The sequence below is a fragment of the Canis aureus genome, chromosome 28, assembly GCF_053574225.1.
Source record: "Canis aureus isolate CA01 chromosome 28, VMU_Caureus_v.1.0, whole genome shotgun sequence".
Lineage (NCBI taxonomy): Eukaryota > Metazoa > Chordata > Mammalia > Carnivora > Canidae > Canis > Canis aureus.
The window spans coordinates 39,081,506-39,104,873 of NC_135638.1; the positions used below are offsets into that span (position 1 = coordinate 39,081,506).

At 35.2% G+C, this 23,368-nt stretch overlaps 1 protein-coding gene across 5 annotated transcripts in view; it reads right to left on the reverse strand.

The window, feature by feature from the left end:
- Positions 1 to 389: 389 nt before the first annotated feature.
- SNTG1 (syntrophin gamma 1) overlaps positions 390 to 23,368 on the reverse strand; it is an 818,827-nt gene continuing 795,848 nt past the window's right edge. For all 5 annotated transcript variants that reach the window (XM_077876979.1, XM_077876980.1, XM_077876977.1 and 2 more), the window contains one exon: positions 390 to 1,704. In XM_077876979.1, coding sequence (XP_077733105.1) covers positions 1,546 to 1,704 — 159 coding nt within the window. In that variant the 3' untranslated portion in view covers positions 390 to 1,545. The remainder of the gene's footprint in view (positions 1,705 to 23,368) is intronic.

Sequence of the window (23,368 nt, forward strand, 5' to 3'; positions counted from 1 at the left end):
TAAGTTGGAAACGTGGGCAGTCCCAGTGGCCCAGCGGTTTAGCGCCCTCTTCAGCCCAGGGTGTGATCCTGGATACGCGGGATCGAGTCCCACGTCAGGCTTCCAGTATGGAGCCTGCTTCTCTCTCTGCCAATCTCTCTCTCTCTTTGTGTGTGTCTCTCATGAATAAATAAATAAAATCTTAAAAAAAAAAATAAGTTGGAAACATGTGTGTTAATAACAACAATAAAGTAATTTTTTTTTCTTTTTCTTTTTTTTTTTTTTAGTAGGCAGCTGGTTGTTTAAAAGCAGATCTCAGTACAGCTGTAGTAAAGGACAGAGAATGTTTTCCACACTAAACAAATGGTTATATAATACCTGGTATCTGAGTCATGTATACATACCTCTGATGCTTTCAAATTCCCAGGCTCTTTTTATTTACTAAGACAAGATAACTAAAATAACCCACATAGGTTGCCATTATAGAATCACTTTTTATGATACGATAAGTTAGAAATTTAAAATTTTATTTTCATATCTCACCTTATTTTCTCATAAAATATTACTAAAATGGGAAAATGTCATTTACCTGAAATAAGTAAAACTTTGAGACTACCCTCTAAGATCATTTCAGTCCATGATTAACTAGTAGAGTTAGGATTACAAATAATTGTTTCTCACATCACATTTTTTATATTATTTTCACTACAAAAGCTTTTGGGGTCACTGAAAATTTATGAAACTTTAATTTGATAATAAATTCCATTAAGTAAGTATAAATCTCCTTAAATGAAGGAAAGAATAAGAGGTTCATGAATGTTATCTTTGTGGTTAAATTAACACATTTCAGCATATTTGGTTGACAGTAGCAGCGATAAAACGTTGGTATCAGTGATTAAGGAAAAGTAGCACATTTTACATTGTGACTATCATAGAATTGATATATTTATTCTTTTGAAAATGTTAGGAATAGCTGACAATAAGATAAACAAAATTGGAGTGCCAGTGTCATATCACAGAATGAGAATACAAGGAAAAAATCTGCATCTGCAAATTAAAGTGCTTTCTTCATTGATGAACTTTCTGCATGCTTTTTTCCTTGCTGCCATGTTTTGTTTTGTTTTGTTTTGTTTTTGCCTTCTTTATATCACTCATAATTCAATGATAGGGCATTAGTTCATGATCTGGCCCAACATGTATTTGTCATACAAAATAATCTAAAATACAGAAATAACCATTTAAGTGGTATTTTTATTTATAGGTAGCTTACAATTTTTATATTATTTACATACTTTGAATCATTCATTCTTTTGTCTTCACTTTCAATGAAATACTGGTACAAATGGGCTGAGTGAGAACAAGCTGTTATGTTCATTTAAAATTATTCACAACTGTCTTCCAAAAGAGAAGCACTTTTGAGATTCCTTATGACCTTGTTTTCTGCTGAAATTTCAAACTGAATTCACTGTTGACTTGGTGATACCATTGTTTTTCCAGGGTCTAAACTTAAGACTATGTTTATTCTGGTTCTATAGTCATGGTAAGTGGCAATGCAAGCTCAGAATGTCAGGTTGTATACTTTGCTCTGCTTGTAGTACTAGAGCTGGCAGCAGTGGAAGCAGCAGTCTGATTGCCTAAATAAAGAGGGTCCAAACAAGCTACTTTGGCAGCAAAGAATGAATGAATGCAGTGAAGAACAGCAAACAGATTTGAGAACTCCAGCTCCTGAAAGAGAAAAAGAAATGCTTCAGATAAAATAAAAGTCAGATTTTCTTTAAAAACTGGTAATAACCAGACAGTTAATAATGAGTTATTTTTTCAAGCTCAATGAACATAATTTAAATCAGTTAATTATATCAAATTACAGAAACTGTAGGCATTTTGTTCAATATGTAAATTTCATATGTATTGCAGATGTACTCAAAACATGGTAGTCTAAGAGCTAGAAATACTAAGCATTCATATTACCATTTCTGTATTGATAAATGCTGGATAGAAAATATTTGGCCAGAATAAAATTTTATTATTGATAAAGTACAAAAAATGGGAGTAGCTTAAGCCTATTTTTAATCTCTTCATACGCATTTCAAATGATAAATTTGGATTGAAATAATTTTAAAAATATTCTTCATTATTATCTAGAATAAGTTACAATTTATCATAAGACACTGAATATGAAATGCTGAAAGCAGGGAGTTATGAATGTTTATAGCACTAGGAGCCAAATGGTTCAGTTCTAAAGTATAATGCATACATTAATTTTAAACGTAATTAATTTTAATTGTTGTATTTTTTAAATTTTTTGTACTTGGTGGTTAAAAAAACCAAGGCCCACTAATTGTTTGGATTTGTTATTATTATTATTTAAATTCAATTTGCCAATATATAGTACATCATTAGTTTCAGATATAATTTTGAATAATTCATCATTTGTGTATAACACCAAATGCTCATCCTGTCATGTGCCCTCCTTAATGGCTGTCACCAAGTTATCCTACCCCCTTTCAGCAATCATCGTTTGTTTCCCAGAGTTGACTCTCTCATTATGCTGAGTCAAATAAGTCAATTGGAGAAAGATAATTATATGGTTTCATTCGTATGTGAAATATAAGAAAAAGTGCAAAGGACCATACGAGAAGGAGAGGAAACCGAATGGATTTTTTTGAAATAGGTTTTCCATTTGGATCCTTAAGGAAATTTGTAGCCCACATTGAAAAAAAAATAGGAAAGATTTTTGTTTTTTTCAAACCACAAATGATTACAGGATATTACTAGCTGTAATATCCTGAGGTGATGCTCAGGAGAGACTTTAAAAGCTGACCTCATCCTTGGTGATGAGGTATGGAAAACCATCAATAGTCCCATAAAATGTTTTAATTCCAAGAGGATTGAGAGAAGACACATACATGTGCTTAATGAAGTCTATATGATAAACATATCACAAAGAGGATAACCAGAGGGTAATAAACCATGTAAATTGCTGACAAAGTTGTTGCTATATCATTCATATTTATAATAAAGCATATAGAATCACACTTGATGTGTACTTAGTAATAGTGTTTGAAATCTGTCATGTGTCACAATGGAAAACAATATAAAATATATATTCAACTGGGACATATTGCAGTATGTGCAATGCACCAGGAAACTAAGTAAAATAATTCACCTTCAGAATATTTTCTCAGATCATGCAATAAAAGTACAATAGAGCACAGCATAAATTCACTCACAGTTCTGTACAACATAGATAAAATACTTATGCTGTCTCAGTAATCCCCTTCAGAATATCAGTATTTTATAGTTTCCTATAGCAAATGTTGACTTATTCTAGAGAACAGTAAAGATTTAACTATTCTGATTGCCTAAAATATTTCAGTCTAAAAATTATTTTAGTTATTCCATCATAATGTTTTCAGAAGCTTCACTTTTGACAACCCACTTCAGTGGCAGTATGATATGTTATTGTCAGCTAGCAGTATTTCTCTTGCCTTAGCCCTGAAGGCCCCATTCTCCCTTCATTCTTTGTTCTGCAGGTTTATGTCACCTGCAGATTTCAAATTACTTTTGATATCAACCCAAAGGCCATTTGATCTGAAAAGGGTGGTAAGGTTTTGGAAAATATGGGATGTGTCTATGTACTATTAAAAAAGAAAACTACAAAAAAAAAAGAAAGAAAACTACAAAAAAACTAGCAATTCATTCTTGGTAAAGGGGAAAATATTTGGAATATTGCAAGGAGGCAAAAGTATAAAAAGTTTTTCTCAAAAATAATTCTGCTGGAGGGAGGGGCAAGTTGGTGGAAGAGTAGGGTCCCCAAGTCACCTGTCCCCACCTAATCACCTAGATAACCTTCAAATCATCCTGAATATCTACGAATTCAGCCTGAGATTTAAAGAGAGAACACCTGGAATGCTACAGTGAGAAGAATCCGCGCTTCTATCAAGGTAGGAAGACGGGGGGGGGGGGGGGGGCGGAGAAATAAAGGAACAAAAGGCTTCCAAGGGGGAGTGGGCCCCCGAGGAGCCAGGCTGAGGCCGGGGCGAGTGTCCCCAGGACAGGAGAGCCCCGTCCCGGAGGAGCAGGAGCTGCACCGACCTTCCCGGGGGAAAGGGGCTCGCAGGGAGGTGGAGCAGGACCCAGGAGGGCGGGGATGCCCTCGGGCTCCCGGGGACACTAACAGACACCTGCGCCCCGGGAGAGTGCGCCGAGCTCCCTAAGGGCTGCAGCGCGCACGGCGGGACCGGAGCAGCTCGGGGGGCTCGGGGGCGGCTCCGCGGAGGGGGCTGCGGGGCGGGAGCAGCTCGGGGGGCTCGGGGGCGGCTCCGCGGAGGGGGCTGCGGGGCGGGAGCAGCTCGGGGGGGCTCGGGGGCGGCTCCGCGGAGGGGGTTGCGCGGCCCGGGAGCGCGAATCCAACAGCGCAGGCCCCGGAGCACAGGGCGCCGGGACACAGCCCAGGATCCGGCCTCCCCCGGGACAGACAGAGGCCGGGAGGGCCCAGGACAGCGAGGACGCTCCTGCCCCAGCTGAGCAGATCAGCCGCCCCGCCCGGAGCCTCCAGGCCCTGCAGACGGAGAGCTCCGTGGTGACTGCGGGAGCTGACTCCAGGGCTGCAGAGCTGGCCCCGCCACTGGGGCTGTTCCTCCTGGGGCCTCACGGGGTAAACAACCCCCACTGAGCCCTGCACCAGGCAGGGGCAGAGCAGCTCCCCCAAGTGCTAACACCTGAAAATCAGCACAGCAGGCCCCTCCCCCAGAAGACCAGCTAGACGGACAATTTCCAGGGGAAGTCAAGTACTTAAAGTATACAGAATCAGAAGATACTCCCAACCATTTTTTTGTTTTGTTTTGTTTTTTCTGTTTGCTTCCCCTACCCTCTTTTTTCCCCTTTCTTTCTTTTTCTTTCTCTTTCTCTTTTCTTCTCTTTTTTCTTTTTTCTTCCTTTTTCTTTTTTTCTTTTTCTCTTTTCTTTCCTCTCTCCTCTATTTTTCTCCCTTTCATATACAACTTGTTTTTGGCCACTCTGCACTGAGCAAAATGACTAGAAGGAAAACCTCACCTCAAAGAAAGAATCAGAAACAGTCCTCTCTCCCACAGAGTTACAAAATCTGGATTACAATTCAATGTCAGAAAGCCAGTTCAGAAGCACTATTATACAGGTACTGGTGGCTCTAGAAAAAAGCATAAAGGACTGAAGAGACTTCATGACTGCAGAATTTAGATCCAATCGGGCAGAAATGAAAAATCACTTGAATGAGATGCAATCCAAACTAGAAGCCCTAACGACGAGGGTCAACAAGGTGGAAAAACGAGTGAGTGACATAGAAGACAAGTTGATGGCAAAGAGGGAAACTGAAGAAAAAAGAGACAAGCAATTAAAAGATCATGAAGATGGATTAAGGGAAATAAACGACAGCCTGAGGAAGAAAAATCTATGTTTAACTGGGGTTCCCGAGGGCGCCGAAAGGGACAGAGGTCCAGAATATGTATTTGAACAAATCATAGCTGAAAACTCTCCTAATCTGGGAAGGCAAACAGGCATTCAGATCCAGGAAATAGAGAGATCCCCCCCTAAAATCAATAAAAACCGTTCAACACCTCGACATTTAATAGTGAAGCTTGCAAATTCCAAAGATAAAGAGATGATCCTTAAAGCAGCAAGAGATCAGAAATCCCTGACTTTTATGGGGAAGAGGATTAGGGTAACAGCAGACCTCTCCACAGAGACCTGGCAGGCCAGAAAGGGCTGGCAGGATATATTCAGGGTCCTAAATGAGAAGAACCAGCAACCAGGAATACTTTATCCAGCAAGGCTCTCATTCAGAATGGAGGGAGAGATAAAGAGCTTCCAAGACAGGCAGCAACTGAAAGAATATGTGACCTCCAAACCAGCTCTGCAAGAAATTTTAGAGGGACTCTTAAAATTGCCTTTTAAGAAGAAGTCCAGTGGAACAATCCACAAAAACAAGGACTGAATAGATATCATGATGACACTAAACTCCTATCTTTCAATAGTAACTCTGAATAGTAATAGTGAACGGGCTTAATGACCCCATCAAAAGGCACAGGGTTTCAGACTGGATAAAAAAAAAAAACCATCTATTTGCTGTCTACAAGAGACTCATTTTAGACAGAAGGACACCTACAGCCTGAAAATAAAAGGTTGGAGAACCATTTACCATTCAAATGGTCCTCAAAAGAAATAAGAGGTAGCCATCCTTATATCAGATAAACTAAAATTTACCCCGAAGACTGTAGTGAGAGATTAAGAGGGACACTATCTCATACTTAAAGGATCTATCCAACAAGAGGACTTAACAATCCTCAATATATATGCCCCGAATGTGGGAGCTGCCAAATATATAAATCAATTAATAACCAAAGTGAAGACATACTTAGATAATAATACACTTATACTTGGTGACTTCTATCTAGCTCTTTCTACCCTCGATAGGTCTTCCAAGCACAACATCTCCAAAGAAACGAGAGCTTTAAATGATACACTGGACCAAATGGATTTCATAGATATCTACAGAACTTTACATCCAAACTCAACTGAATACACATTCTTCTCAAGGGCACATGGAACTTTCTCCAGAATAGACCACATACTGGGTCACAAATCACGTCTTAACTGATATGAAAAGATTGGGATCGTCCCCTGCATATTCTCAGATAATAATGCCTTGAAATTAGAACTAAATCGAACAACAAGAAGTTTGGAAGGACTTCAAACACGTGGAGGTTAAGGACCATCCTGCTAAAAGATGAAAGGGTCAACCAGGAAATTAAGAAAGAATTAAAAAGTTTCATGGAAACTAATGAGAATGAAGATACAACCGTTCAAAATCTTTGGGATGCAGCAAAAGCAGTCCTAAGGGGGAAATACATCGCAATACAAGCATCCATTCAAAAACTGGAAAGAACTCAAATACAAAAGCTAACCTTACACCTAAAGGAGCTAGAGAAAAAACAGCAGATGGATCCTACACCCAGCAGAAGAAGAGAGTTAATAAAGATTCGAGCAGAACTCAACGAAATCGAGACCAGAAGAACGGTGAAACAGATCAACAAAACCAGGAGTTGGTTCTTTGAAAGAATTAATAAGATAGATAAGCCATTAGCCAGCCTTATTAAAAGGAAGAGAGAGAAGACTCTAATTAATAAAATCATGAATGAGAAAGGAGAGATCACTACCAACACCAAGGAAATACAAACGATTTTAAAAACATTATGAACAGCTATACACCAATAAATTAGGCAATCTAGAAGAAATGGACGCATTCCTGGAAACCCACAAACTACCAAAAGTGGAACAGGAAGAAATAGAAAACCTGAACAGGCCAATAACCAGGGAGGAAATTGAAGCAGTCATCAGAAACCTCCCAAGACACAAAAGTCCAGGGCCAGATGGCTTCCCAGGGGAATTCTATCAAACGTTTAAAGAAGAAACCATACCTATTCTCCTAAAGCTGTTTGAAAGATAGAAAGAGATGGAGTACTTCCAAATTCGTTCTATGAGGCCAGCATCACCTTAATTCCAAAGCCAGACAAAGACCCCACCAAAAAGGAGAATTACAGACCAATAGCCCTAGTGAACATGGATGTAAAAATTCTCAACAAGATATTAGCCAATAGGATCCAAGAGTACATTAAGAAAGTTATTCACCATATCAAGCAGGATTTATTCCCGGGACACAAGGCTGGTTCATCACTCATAAAACAATCAATGTGATTCATCATATCAGCAAGAGAAAAACCAAGAACCATATGATCCTCTCATTAGATGCAGAGAAAGCATTTGACAAAATATAGCATCCATTCCTGATCAAAACTCTTCACAGTGTAGGGATAGAGGGAACATTCCTCAGCATCTTAAAAGCCAACTATGAAAAGCCCACAGCAAATGTCATTCTCAAAAGGGAAGCACTGGGAGCCTTTCCCCTAAGATCAGGAACAAGACAGGGATGTCCACTCTCACCACTGCTGTTCAACATAGTACTGGAAGTCCTAGCCTCAGCAATCAGAGAACAAAAAAGACATTAAAGGCATTCAAATTGGCAAAGAAGAAGTCAATCTCTCCCTCTTCACCGATGACATGATACTCTATATAGAAAACCCAAAAGCCTCCAGCCCAAAATTGCTGGAACTCATACAGCAATTTGGCAGCACGGCAGGATACAAAATCAATGCCCAGAAATCAGTGGCATTTCTGTACACTAACAATGAGACTGAAGAAAGAGAAATTAAGGAGTGAATCCCATTTACAATTGCACCCAAAAGGATAAGATACTTAGGAATAAACCTAACCAAAGAGGGAAAGGATCTATACCCTAAAAACTATAGAACACTTCTGAAAGAAATTGAGGAAGACACAAAGAGATGGAAAAATATTCCATGCTCATGGATTTGCAGGATTAATATTGTGAAAATGTCCATGTTACCCAGGGCATTTTACACGTTTAATGCAATCCCTATCAAAATACCATGGACTTTCTTCAGAGAGTTAGAACAAATTATTTTAAGATTTGTGTGGAATCAGAAAAGATCCCGTATAGCCAGGGGAATTTTAAAAGAAGACCATATCTGGGGGCATCACAATGCCAGATTTCAGGTTGTACTACAAAGCTGTGGTCATTAAGACAGTGTGGTACTGGCACAAAAACAGACACATAGATCAATGGAACAGAATTGAGAACCCAGAAGTGGATTCCGAACTTTATGGTCAACTAATATTCAATAAAGGAGGAAAGACTATCCACTGGAAGAAAGACAGTCTCTTCATAAATGGCGCTGGGAAAATTGGACATCCACATGCAGAAGAATGAAACTAGACCACTCTCTTGCACCATACACAATGATAAACTCAAAATGGATGAAAGATCTAAATGTGAGACAAGATTCCATCAAAATCCTAGAGGAGAACACAGGCAACACCCTTTTTGAACTCGGCCCTAGTAACTTCTTGCAAGATACATCCACGAAGGCAAAAGAAACAAAAGCAAAAATGAACTATTGGGACTTCATCAAGATAAGAAGCTTTTGCACAGCAAGGGATCCAGTCAAGAAAACTAAAAGACAACCTACAGAATGGGAGAAGATATTTGCAAATGACGTATCAGATAAAAGACTAGTTTCCAAGATCTATAAAGAACTTATTAAACTCAACAGCAAAGAAACAAACAATCCAGTCATGAAATGGGCAAATGACATGAAGAGAAATCTCACAGAGGAAGACATAGACATGGCCAACAAGCACATGAGAAAATGCTCTGCATCACTTGCCATCAGGGAAATACAAATCCAAACCACAATGAGATACCACCTCACACCAGTGAGAATGGGGAAAATTAACAAGGCAGGAAACCACAAATGTTGGAGAGGATGCGGAGAAAGGGAACCCTCTTACACTGTTGGTGGGAATGTGAACTGGTGCAGCCACTCTGGAAAACTGTGTGGAGGTTCCTCAAAGAGTTAAAAATAGACCTGCCCTATGACCCAGCAATTGCACTGTTGGGGATTTACCCCAAAGATACAGATGCAATGAAATGCTGGGACACCTGCACCCCGATATTTAGAGCAGCAATGTCCACAATAGCCAAACTGTGGAAGGAGCCTTGGTGTCCCTCGAAAGATGAATGGATAAAGAAGATCTGGTTTATGTATATAATGGAATATTACTCAGCCATTAGAAAAGACAAGTACCCACCATTTGCTTCCATGTGGATGGAACTGGAGGGTAGTATGCTGCTTGAAGTAAGTCAGTTGGACAAGGACAAACATTATATGTTCTCATTCATTTGGGGAATATAAATAATAGTGAAAGGGAATAGAAGGGAAGGGAGAAGAAATGGGTAGGAAATATCAGAAAGGGAGACAGAACATGAAGACTCCTAACTCTGGGAAACGAACTAGGGGTGGGAAGGGGAGGAGGGCGGAGGGTGGAGGTGAATGGGAGACGGGCACTGAGGGGGGCACTTGACGGGATGAGCACTGGGTGTTATTTGTATGTTGGCAAATTGAACACCAATAAAAATAAATTTATTATTAAAAAATAAAAAATTCTGCTACATTTTTATGAATTTGGAGATTATACCTTAATTATCAAAATAGGTATCAACTTACATAGAATTTTTCAGAAAGATTATATTTTCAATTTTTCATACCTTATAAATTATATAGATTGGCACTGTAAAATTTTTAAACTTTTTTTTCAGGGGAGTTAGTGGTAGACAGGAAATAATAGGTAAGAAAGAAAGGAGGCAGAGATGTCTTCAAGTTTGGTTCTTGACTCCAATGTCAACTCATCTTTCCTGTCTCAATGGTCATTTTTGGCAGCTATACCCCTTCTTGGAGTTATCAAATATATATACGTGATATAAAAATGAATAATATATATTATTATATCATATATATGTGACATATATATGAGGAATATGTATTACTCATTTTAATATATCACATATATATTACATTTTAAAATATGTTTCCTAGACCTACATGTCCATCTATCTGCTGAGCATCCACAATGACATCCATCAAATTATTTGCCATCTCCTTGTAATAAAGCTCTTCTCAACCCTATAAATCTAACTAAATATAAATTCTCTTCAAAATGTAATCAATCAATTCATTCATTCATTCATTCATTCATTCATTCATTCATTCAATGAATACTTATTGAGTGCTTAATATGCATTTAGTCTTATTCTGATCAGAAAGACATAAGTGGTGAGCAAAACAGAAAAAAAAAAAAAAGTCCTCATAGGACTTCAAATCTAGTGGCAAAAGACAAAATATAAGGGTATAAATAAATTAAATATTGTTGAATATATTTGTAAGTACAGTCAAGAAAATAAAACAGAGAAGAGAGAAAAGAGTGTAGAAGGGACTGCAAGATGAGAAAATCTTCATTGGCATGTGTACAAAATCTGAAATGGACAAAGGAATAAATAATTTGAATGTCCATAAAAAAAAAAATCCAGGCAGATGTGTAATTTCAAAGGCCCTGCCTGACATAAAGACATTCTAGGAGAGTTTGAGTTAAAGCAAGGGGTTATTATGGGTGGATTAGAAATAATTAAGGAGTAATTAATAGGAAATGAAGTCAAAGAAGTAACGCAGGTCAGAATTTGGAGTCCCATTGGACTATTCAATGAGTTTTACTCTGAGTGACATGGAAAACCACAGGAGGTTTTTGAGCAGAGAAGTGACAAGAATTGACATAAGACTTAAAATTATAATTCTGGGGGATACCTGGGTGGCGCAGCGGTTTGGCGCCTGCCTTTGGCCCAGGGCGTGATCCTTGAGACCCAGGATCGAATCCCATGTTGGGCTCCCAGTGCATGGAGTCTGCTTCTCCCTCTGCCTATGTCTCTGCCTCTCTCTCTCTCTCTCAATCTCTGTGACTATCATAAATAAATAAAAAAAATTAAAAAAAATATAATTCAGAGAAATAATAATTCTGAGCTTTTTGGACATAAGATTTAAAGAAGGAGAGAAGTTATAATGTTTTCAATAAGGAAAGGTGTGGAATTTGAAAGTAAAGTTGATTCAAGGATGATTGCAAAATATTTGATAGAGGAGAGTGTGAGGAGAGAGTTGTCATTTACTAAAATGGAGGAATTATGAAAAAAGCAGGTTTGACATGAAATACCAAAATACCATTTTGGTTTAGAAATGTTACATTTGAGAGCCTATCAGAATTACAAGGATAAGTATATCCTTATTATATATTATAAGTATATATTAGTATACTAAGTATATATTAGTATATATTAGTGCAGACTTAAGGGAATATATATTCCTAAGTATATATTAGTGCAGACTTAAGGGAAAAATCAAAGTTGGGCATAAAATTTAGGATGCACTGGTATATGGATAAAATAAAGAATAAACCTGTGGTCTAACTGACAAGATTAATGTGTGGAGGGTATGTAGAAAAAAAGGATTAAGGACTAATTCTGGGGATCCTACAGTATAAAATATAGGGAAGATAGGGAAGAACCAGCAAAGAAAACAGAACAGTAGTTGCCAGAGAAGAGAGATAGACAAAACAGAGAGTCTGGTAAAATGAGAACTGGAAATTGGCTTTGGATTTAGCAATATGGAGGTCATTTTTATCCTTGACAAAAACGTTTTATTGAGAAGTGGATGCGAAGAACTCATAAGAATCAGTTCATGAGTGATTGAGTGAAAAAAAAAAAAATAGAGCAAGTATAGATAACTCTTTGGAGAAGTCTGTTTTTCTTTCTTAAATGAGCAGAGAAATGAATCAGTAGGTGAGATTAATAATGTTTATCTAATAATTAAGAAGTTAGGACGCACCTAAATATATAAAGCAAATATTAAAATATCTAAAGGGAGAAATAGCAATATAATGAAAGTAGCGGGCTTTAGTACCTCAGTTACATCAATGTTTAGATCATCCAGACAAAAATCAACAAGAAAACATCATCCTTAAACACCATGTTAGACCAGATGGGCTTGAGACTACAAATATATGCATATTCATATTTGCAGATAAAAGGATATTTTATAAGAAAAATCCTAGACACTACCAAAATATATTAGAACTAATAGGCAAATTCTATAAAATCTCAGGATACAAAATCAATATACATAAATCTGCTATGTTTCTATACACGTTAGTAGTTCATTATTAGATGAACTATCACAAAGGGAATTTAAGAAAATAATTTCATTTACAATTGACTCAAAAATAATAAAATACCTAGGAATACATGTGACCAATGACCTGTACCTTAGACACCAAAAAGCACCGATGGAAAGAAATTAAAGACACAAATACATGGAAAGATATTCTATGCTCATGAATTAGAAGAATTAATACTGACAAAATGTCCATGGGGCACCTGGATGGCTCAGTGGGTTAAGTGTCTGCCTTCAGTTTAGGGTCCTGGGATTAAGCCCTGCATCAGGCTCCCTCCTCAGCAGGGAGTCTGTTTCTCCCTCTCCCTCTGTTTGTCCCTTCACTTGTGTTTACTCTTGTGTGTGCTCTTTCTCTCGAAGTAAATAAGATATTTTAAAAAATGTGTCCATGCTTCCCAAAGCAATATTGTTATCCCTATCAAAGCTCCAATAGTTTTTTTTGATAAAAATGAAACAAACAATCCTAAAATTTGTATGGAACCACAAAAAATCCCAAATAGGCAAAACAATTTTGAGAAAGAACAAAACTAAAGGTATCACACTCTCTGATTTCAAACTCTATTACAAAGATGTAGTAATCAAATATGAACACTTGTGCATTGTTGGTACAGATGTAAATTGTTTCAGACACTATGGAAAACAGTATGAAGCATCCTCAAAAATTAAAAAAATAGGACTTCCATATGATTCAGCATTTCTACTTCTGGGTATTGAAGCCAAGAAAACAAAAACATTAATTCAAAATGATACATGCACCTCCACATTCAATGCAGCATTATTTATAATAGCCACGATATAGAAGCAGCATTAGTGTCCATTGATGAATGAATGAATAAAGGAATGTGACACACACACACACACACATACACACGGAAATATTATTCAGCCATGAAAAAGAATGAAATTTTTCCATTTGTGACAACACTGATGGACAGTGAAGGCAGTATGCTTAAGTGAAATAAGTTAGACAAAGAATATGGAATAATAAAAACAAGCAAGCTCATAGATAGAGAGACTAGATTTGTGGTTGCCAGAGACAGGGACAAAATAGAGGAAAGTCATCAAAAGTTATACACTTCCAGGTATAAAATAAATAAGTCATGGGGATTTATGTACAATATAGTGACTATAGTTAATACTGTCTTGCATATTTGAAAGTTGCTAATGGAGCAATTCTTAAAAATTCACATCATGAGAAAAAAACCTGTAACTATGCATAGTGACAGATGTTACCTAGATTTATTCTGGTGGTCATTTCACAGCATATACAAATAGCAAATCATTATGTTATACATCTGAAATATAATGCCAATTATACCTCAATTTTTTTTAAAAAACCCATTTTACTGACTTCATAACTTCGTAAAAATTAACAGAATTTTAATTCATGCTTTATTATATATATTTTTTAAACTATGTAAAGTAAAATTGTCAACTGTCCTTGCTTGTACACTTGCTCTGTTTCTTCTGCAACAATGTCTAGCAAACTCAATATGGCTGAGATACAGAAATTTGGTAAGTCAAAATTGAAGGCAGATAGACAAAAAATATCTGTCATCTGTTTCAGGACTTAACTATGTCACTCCAGTGCCATGTGGCCTCTATCACTTATCATTAGAAATCATCTGTTATCCTTATGAGTGATCCCAAGTACTGCTGGAATCATTCTCTTGCTGCTTTCAAGATTCTCTATTTAGGCTTTTAAAAGTTCAATTACAAAGTTTCTTTCTCCTTGGGCTTATCATACTTAGAAGTTTACCAAACTTCTGGAATTTGGAGGTTAATGTTTTTCATATTTGAGAAGTTTTCAGTTGTTTTATTTCTTCAAATAATCATTATGCCCCTTTTTCCCCTGCTTTCCTTGGATTCCCATTATGTACATGATTGATGCTGTCATACATGTAACTTTCTGAGGATCTGTTCATTTTTACTCATTTGTTCATTTTCCGTTCCCTAGACAGGATAATCTCAATTGACCTAATGAGATTGACATGTATTGAACTCATTCTCTGTTCAAAAGCTCAAATCTTTTGTTTAATATCTCCAGGGAATATTTTACTTGTTATTCCACTTTTATACTATAAAATTTGATTTGATTCTCTTTATTATCTCTATATCTTTATTAACATTCTCCATTTCATGAGACATGTCATACTTTTAATTCTTTGAGCATGGCTTCTGTTAGCCCTTTGAACATAAACATGGTAGACAATTCAAAGGTTTTGTCTATTTAGTCCAAGAGCTGGATTTCCTCAGGGAAAGTTCCTACTGGCAATCATTTTCTTATGTAAGTACCACAATTTCCTTATTCTTTAAATGTCTCATACTTTTTGTTTAAAACTGGACATTTCAAATAACATACTTTGGAAATAAGATTCTCATCCCTCCCTAGGATTTGTTGCTATTGATAAAGTTTGTTACTATTCCTCCTCCTTCCTTTCTGTTTTTCAGTAACATTCCTGGAATAATTCGTAATTCTGTAAAGACTGTATTTCCCATCACTGTTGCTAGTAAAGTCTCTTAGTGGTCACCAGTCTTACAAAGGTCTGACAAAGAGCTGAGACATTAGGTCCTACACACAGTCCTGCCTATCAATATATAATTCTAGGTTCTCAGGAAGATATTGGAGTTTTCTGGGGATGGGGCTTTTTGAGGAGCTCCAAACCCATTCTATACTCTCCAGTGGCTTCTGGGCTGCTGTTTTTCACAACTGTCATGTCTTCTAAGGCTGTTTGTTTTATGTTTGTTTTGTCTGTAATGAATACTCTAGTTATTGCAAACATATGGTTACTTTCAAATTCTGAAAAAGTAAATTCTGATAATTTTGACTGCTTTTTCATTGTTTTTTCAGAGAAGTGCCATTTTAGAATCCCTTATTTTGCCAACCTGGAAGTCCCACCCACATTTACATTTGATTTTATAAGATTCCTTTAGGCACAGTGATTTGCAAATTTTATGTGGTTTGGATTATTGATTTATTATTTATCTTGGTTTCCTGTCTTCTGTTACAAGGCTTGGTGAATAAAAATAAAAACTCATTTAATTGTCAATCCATATTAATCTGTTTACTTTCAAAGGCTTACATACTTCTAGGATCTTGATGTAATAGTGTCTTACTTAATATCTTGTGTCATTTTTTATGTTAAAAAAATAAGATACTGACATATGTTAATATCCTATTTATACCTTTTCTCTAATATTAAGTTATTTAGTGAATGGCAGTATACCAAACAGTGTCTTGATACCCAGAACCATAAATTTGAAAAAGATGAACTGATGCACTTAAGAAACTCAAATGAGACAATTTAACCAGTTGATCCTAATGCAAATGTAAAAGACTCTAAATAAAATATGTAATTATTCTGAACAATTCTATGGTACCTCTTTTCATAATAAAATAATTAATTTTTCAGGTCAAAATTTGATTTTTCCCATTTTCAAATGCTTTCATGATTATTGTAATTTTTGCAGCTATTTCTATATTATAAGAAGATAAAGTACCTGGTTATTATACTCTATTTTAAGTTACTTTACCTCCTTGGAAAATGCTCTCAACTGTATATTCTTAAAATTTTGATTTTCAAAATGTGTTTACTTACATCAATAAAATAAAAATGTAATTACATTTCTTCTGTAATGGTGACCTTTGGCAAAAAGGAAAAAAAAATATATCATATCATAGACATTTCCCCTCAACAATTACTTATTTTAGAGGCAGTTAATATGTTTGTTTTACCTTAAAAATGTCAATTAAAATTTATAGTTTAGCAAGTTAAAAAATGTTTTGGACTCCTAATACACATGAGCAAATGAAATTCAATATCCCTACAGAGAAAATAGAGGACTTGAAAAATAAATTATGTATAAAAAAACATCTCAGTGAGAAATAAAAATAGTTCAGAATCTTCAGTGATTCCCAGTTCAGAAGTTCTTTTAAAAGTAGGAGCATATGCTGCCTAGATATCTTCTTTATCGCATATTTCTTTTCCTAATCCAATTAATAGTTTGAAATAACATGTTTGATAAAACAATGGGTAATGTCAGTTCAGAAGTTCTTTTAAAAGTAGAAGCATATAAAGAAGACTGCATCTTCTTTATCACATATTTCTCTTCCTAATCCAATCAATAGTTTGAAATAACATGTCTGATAAAACAAAGGGTAACGTAAATTATATACACACGCACATAAAACCTACTTCAATACCCCCCTCCCCGCAATTTGCTTACTGATGCTTCAGTTTATTTTACAGTATGAAACACTACAAAACATGAATAGATGCAGGACCTGCACTAATAAATAGGTGTCCCTGCTCTATCCTCATTTTTTCTTTAGTCCATCCTCTAAACAGCTGATGCTGTCAACAATTTACAGCGAAAGGAAGAGGATCTTAGAATTTTATAAAATCTTTGACTCCAGATGCCTAAAAATGTCATAAATTGTGAAAAGCAGGATGGAAAGATGATACTTCATTTCCAATACAGAGGAAATCCTTCATCCCAAATACCTACCCAGGTTTGTGAATATTAAACTTCCTCATCTATGAAACCTCAGTGCTAAATATGGATTCGCATAAATTGCCAGTCATTCTCCAAAAGACAAACTAACACATCATTAATTCTTTAGTAGGCATCTTTGACAATGAGCATACAGAATGTTCCATCTATTGTGTCTTATATTCAATCCTTACCATCAAAACCACAGAACATGTTGTTCCTAGAGCACTCTGTTAAGGCAGGAATTTTATCCACAATTTATAATGAGGAAATGAAGATATATAGAGATTAGCTGAAAGTGGCATTACTGGAAGTCAATCTTTGATTTCTTATTTAAGTTCTACTGTACCTAATATTTGTGAAAAAATATCTCATGGTAGCATAGAGTCTCTGAGACTATGGAGATTGGGAGCAGGAAATGGTTTCAGGGAAAAAAAAAAGACTTCAATGACCAAATCAATGTAAATATGTTTCTATACTCTGCACTGTTCCACTAAATAGAAAAGCAATTGCTTTTTTTCCTTTTCTTACTGTACTGTGCATAAAAGCTTTACTTTGGCTTCCAGATCTCAAATTAAGTAACTTGGGATTAATATGCTGTATACTTAGGAAATAGCTAGGAAAAATTTTAAGTGTTTCTTTTTGAAATAATTGTTATGAATTTCAATGAATAAATCTTCATTAATGTTTTTTTGAAGACAACCTGTTTTGAAGTCAGAAGATTGTCTGGCTATATTATATCAAATTACAATTTTAAAATTACATGTACATAAATATAAAAACAAGATATTAGAAGTGGTAAAAAAATATATATATATGGTTAGAAAATTCAGTAGGAATGACTATAAGAATATGTTAGTAATCCTTGATATATTAGTGTGTATAACATCAGATGTAAGCCACCTTTTTAAAGTTCCTAATAGTAATAAAATGAGATTTTTGGTAAACTGTCAAATAGCTGCAATACTTGCTCCTGACTTCAACTGGGAGCCATTCCCTTGTTCTACTAGGAAACTTCTGAGAAGTTTAATGATGATTTGGAAAACAGATGGCAAATTTATTAAGCTTCTGAGTAATGAAGTGAGAATTTATGAGTTTCTCTTTTCAGAGAAAAAAAAAGTATAATGGGCTTTTGCATTATGACATTGTTCTCAGGTAGCCACAAACAATAACAGAACAAAAAACAAAAACAAAAAACAAAGTAAATTCCCCAACTCCCAGGTAAATCCACATGACTTTTTTCAGTATCTCTGAGACCTTTTCACAACCAAAAACTTAAATACTATGTAGAACTTTTAATTCTGTCATACATATGGTAACTCAATCATGTCCTCCTAACAAACAATATTACTTATTTAATAAGCACTGGTAGTAATGCATTTGCCTTGAAACTGGGAATATACAATATAATATTAAGTTAAAGCACATTTTATTGCTTTATTATTTATTGTATATGACAAGATATGAGTCTACTGTCTAAACCATTTAATCACTTTATAAACCATTTTCAAAAGAAAAGACACACTTAAACAGCTTCCATATTTAACCATTTGTTTTCTGTCCCGTACTTTAAATGCTGGGTGACTTTTTTTATTTCTTTGTAGTTTTATTGGGATATCTTTGGTATATAAAATTGTATGCTTTTAGGTATATATTGTGAAAAGAGTGTCAAAATCAAGCTAATTAACATATCACTTCTACATAGCTACCATTGTGTTGGGGGGGAAGAGGAGAAATTTAAGTATACAATATAGTGTTGTTGACTATTATCAATCACTTTATGTATTAGACCTATATTCACATCATACAACTGAAATTTTATACTCTTTGACCAACATCTCATTTCCCTGACCCTAAGCCTCTGACAATCATCATTCTATTTCTGCCTCAGGGTTGACTATTGTAGATGCCACGTGTATTATTTTGTGTGTGTGTGTGTGTCTTGCTTATTTTACTTAGCATAATGTATGTGGGTATAGTATTTTTTTATCCATTCATCTGTCAACGGACAATAAGGTTTGCTCCATATCTTTGATATTATGAATAATGCTGCAATGAACATGAGACTGCAGATGTATTTTCAAGATAAAGACTTCATTTCACTTAGAAATATACCTAGGATTGGGATTGCTGGATAATATGATAATCTTATTTAATTTTTTTGAGAAATGTCCATAGTGTTTTCCATATTGGCTATCCCAATTAGATTGCCCCCAGCAGTGCACAAGGGTTGCCGTTTCTCCACATTCTTGCCAACATTGTTATCTTTTGCTTCTTCTTGATAATAGCCATTCTAATAGGTGTGAGGTCATGTCTCATTATGATTTTGATTTAGATTTCCCTAATGATTAGTGATGTTGAGTATCTTTTCATACAACTGTTAGTCATTTAAATTTCTTCTTTTGAGAAGTGTCTGTTAGTACCTCTGCCCATTTATAAATAGAGTTATTTGTATTTTTGGTATTGAGCTGTATGAGTTCCTTATATATTTTGGATATTAATTCACTATTAGATATATTCTTTGCAAATGATTTTCCCTTTTGTAGATTGCCTTTCATTTTCTTGATTATTTTCTTGGCTGTACAGAAGCCTTCTAGCTTGATGTGGTCCCCCCTTGTCTATCTTGGCTTTTGTTGCCTATATTTTTGATGTCCTATCCAAAAACTGTTTACCAAGACTGATGTCAAGAAGTTCTTCGTTTAGGTTTTCTTTCAGTAGTTTTATGGTTTCAGGTCTTACATTTAAGTCTTTAATCCTCTGTGTTACTTTTTATGTATGCTGTGAGATAGTGATGCAACTTTATTCATTTGCATGTATCTAGTTTTCCCAGCATCACTTCTTGAAGAATGTATCCTTACATTGTGTGCCTTTGGAACCCTTGTCAATGAGCAGGTGTGTATATATATATAAATATTTGTAAGTTTCTTTTATTTTAATAAAGATTTTATTTATTTATTCATGAGAGACACAGAAGAGAGAGATAGGCAGAGACACAGACAGAGGGAGAAGTAGGCTCCATGTAGGGAGCCTGACGTGGAACTCGATGCTGGGTCTCCAGAATCAGGCCCTGGGCTGAAGGTGGCGCTAAACCACTGAGCCACCCAGGCTGCCCGAGCAGTAGATTATAAATGTGAAGGTTTGTTTCTGGAATCTGTATTCTATTCATTGATATATATGTTTATATTTACCAGCACCATACTGTTTTGGTTACTATAGCTTTGTAATATAATTTGATGTTAGGAAATGTGATACTATAGCATTCCTTTTACTTAAGATTGCTTTGGCTACTTGGGGTCTTGTGAATCCATATAAATTTAAGATTTTTTTATATTTTTTTTAAAAATATCATTGTGATTTTGATAGGTATTGCGTTGAATCCACAGATCACTTTGAGTAATATAAATATTTTAACAATATTAATTATTCCATTTCATAAACATGGGGTGTCTATCCATTTATTTGTGTTTTTTAGAACTTTGATCAATGTTTTAGAAATTTCAGTATACAATCTTTCATCTCTTTAATTTAATTCCTAAGTAATGTATTCTTTTTGTTTTTATTGTTAATAGATTTGTTTTCCTAATTCCTCTTTCAGATAAGTTGTTAGTGTATATTTATGATACTGACTTTTTTTAAAGATTTTATTTGTTTATTTAAGAGACAGAGAGCTAGCACTAGCACAAGTAGAGAGAGGCAGAGGGAGAAGCAGACTCACCACTGAGCAGGGAGCATGATGCAAAGGCTCAATCAACTGAGCCACCCAGGTGTATCTATGTCAGACTTTTATGTCGTTTTTATATTACACAAATTCACTGAATTTATAGGTTTAGTGATTTTTTGTGTGTGTTTTCAGGTTTTTTATGCATATTATCATGTCATCTGCAAACAGAAATAATTTTACTTCTTTGATTCTAATTTAGATGTCTTTTATTTCCTGTCCTTGCCTAATTGCCTGGCTAGCACTTTCAGTACTTTGAATAGCAAGTGGTATAAGCGGGAGTCCTTGCCTCATTCCAGATCTTAGAAGAAATGCTTTCAGTTTTTCCATATTCACTATGATGTTAGCTGTGGGTTTTAATAAAATCATTTTGAGAATGTTTCCTCCTCAATTTTGTAAGAGTTTAAAAAGGGTCAATATTAAGTCTTCTTTGAATGTGTGTCAGTATTCTCCTATGTATCCTTTTGATCCTGGGTTTTTTCTTTGTTGGGAGGTTTTTGATCACTAATTCAATCTCCTTGTTTGTTATTGCCATAATAATAGCCATATCCATAACAAAATTTTCACTGTTGAATTTTTGTTATGTTTCTGTCATTATTTCATTGGAGTTATGAAAGGTGATAAACTAAGAATCAGACTTACTAGGACATTGTATTTCTTTAGATGTGGCATTAATGGACTTTAAAATTTATAGTCCTACTTTTAGGATGGTGAAATAGATATATGTTTCCATTTATCCTAAGTGTAATAAAAAGCTCTGGAGGTAAAACAAACAACAGGACATTCCAAAAGAGGAGGAGAGGGCAGATAGGCTAGCAATCCAGAGACCTAAGGAACTGAGGACTAATACCATGGTAAGTACTCTGAGTTTTTGTTTTTGCATCATACATTCCAAACAAGAGAGTGGACAGCTTTAAACCCAGAAACACCAGTGATTACAGGCAAAACAAACAAATGAAAAAAACAAAAACCCAAAGCAAACAAACAAACAAAAACAACAAATATCTGTTCTCTCTAGCTGTATAACCTGAAAAAGGGCAGTCTAGCCAGCCAGAAAATGTGGTCCATTAATTATTCTACTTTGGACAAATGCTACAGAAAAACTGTCCTTACTCGCATTCCCACCAGCAAAGATCTAGACTCCTACTCTTGCCAAGCCATAATGAGGTTATAAACTGGGCCATAAAGAAATCGTCAACTAATTAAAAAAAAAAAAAGTGAAATCATAGACTATGTTCTCTGAGCAAGTAAATCAGACCAGAAATCAATTCTAGAAAGATAAAAGAAAATCCCAAAATACATAGAAACTAAATATTACACTTCTAAAAAAATTACATTGATCAAAGAAGAAACCTTGATTCAAGGAAATTAAAAACAGAAATGCATTAAAATAGAAATGCAATTTATCAAGATGCCTGGGTGGCTCAGCAGTTGAGCCTCTGCCTTTGGCTCAGGGGGTGGTCCTGGGGTTGAGGGATCAGGTCCCACATCAGGCTCCTTTAGAGGAGCCTGCTTCTCCTTCTGTCAGTATTTCTGCCTCTCTCTCTCTCTGTGTCTCTCATGAATAAATAAATAAAATAAAAGTAAAAAGAAATGCAATTTATAAAAAATTATGGAATGCAGTAAATGCTGTGATAAGAAGGAAATTATAGAATTAGATATTTGTATTAGAAATAAGGAAGTGTCAAATCAATGATCTTTGTGAAATTAGAAAAATAAGAGCAACATAAGATCAAAGCAACCAGAAAAAAGCAAATTAATAGAACTAAGAGTAGAATTTACAGAATTGATTATAGAACTCTCAGAAAAAATCAATGAGAAAATAATTTTGGTTCTTTGTAATTTTTCTAGGAAGACTAACAAAAGAGAACAGGCATGATTTAATCACAGGAATGAAAGAGGTATATCTTTATAAAATCTACAGAGTTCAAAGTGAAATACTGAAATAAGGTGAAACAAAGAAATAAGAATTATGAAAATACTATAAGAAAGTCTACAAACATAAATTTGACAATTTTGGTAGAATTGACCAAATCCTTGAAAAGTAAAAATTACCACAACCCATTTGAGAATAACAGATCATAAAAATCTCAAAAAGGAAATCTCCTGGCCCAGATATTTCCACTGGAGAATTCTACCAAGACTTTAAAGAATAATCAACAATTCTACATGTATCTTCCAGAAAATAGAAGAGAAGGAAACATTCCAAATTCATTTTATAAGATAGTTTTGTCCTGATACAAAACCCAGTATAAAAACAAACAAAAACACCAAATAACTTTAAAAATCAATATCTCTTATGAACATAAGAGCAAAAATACTTAAAAATCTACAAATGTGATTCATCAACATATGTAAAGAATTACACATCATTATCAGTAAGGTTTATTCTAGGAATGTAAGATTGATTCAACCTTTCAAAATCAATTACTATATCCCAGCATATTAATAAGCTAAAAACATTACATGATCATATTAATTGATACCCATTCACAATGAAAAATTTCAG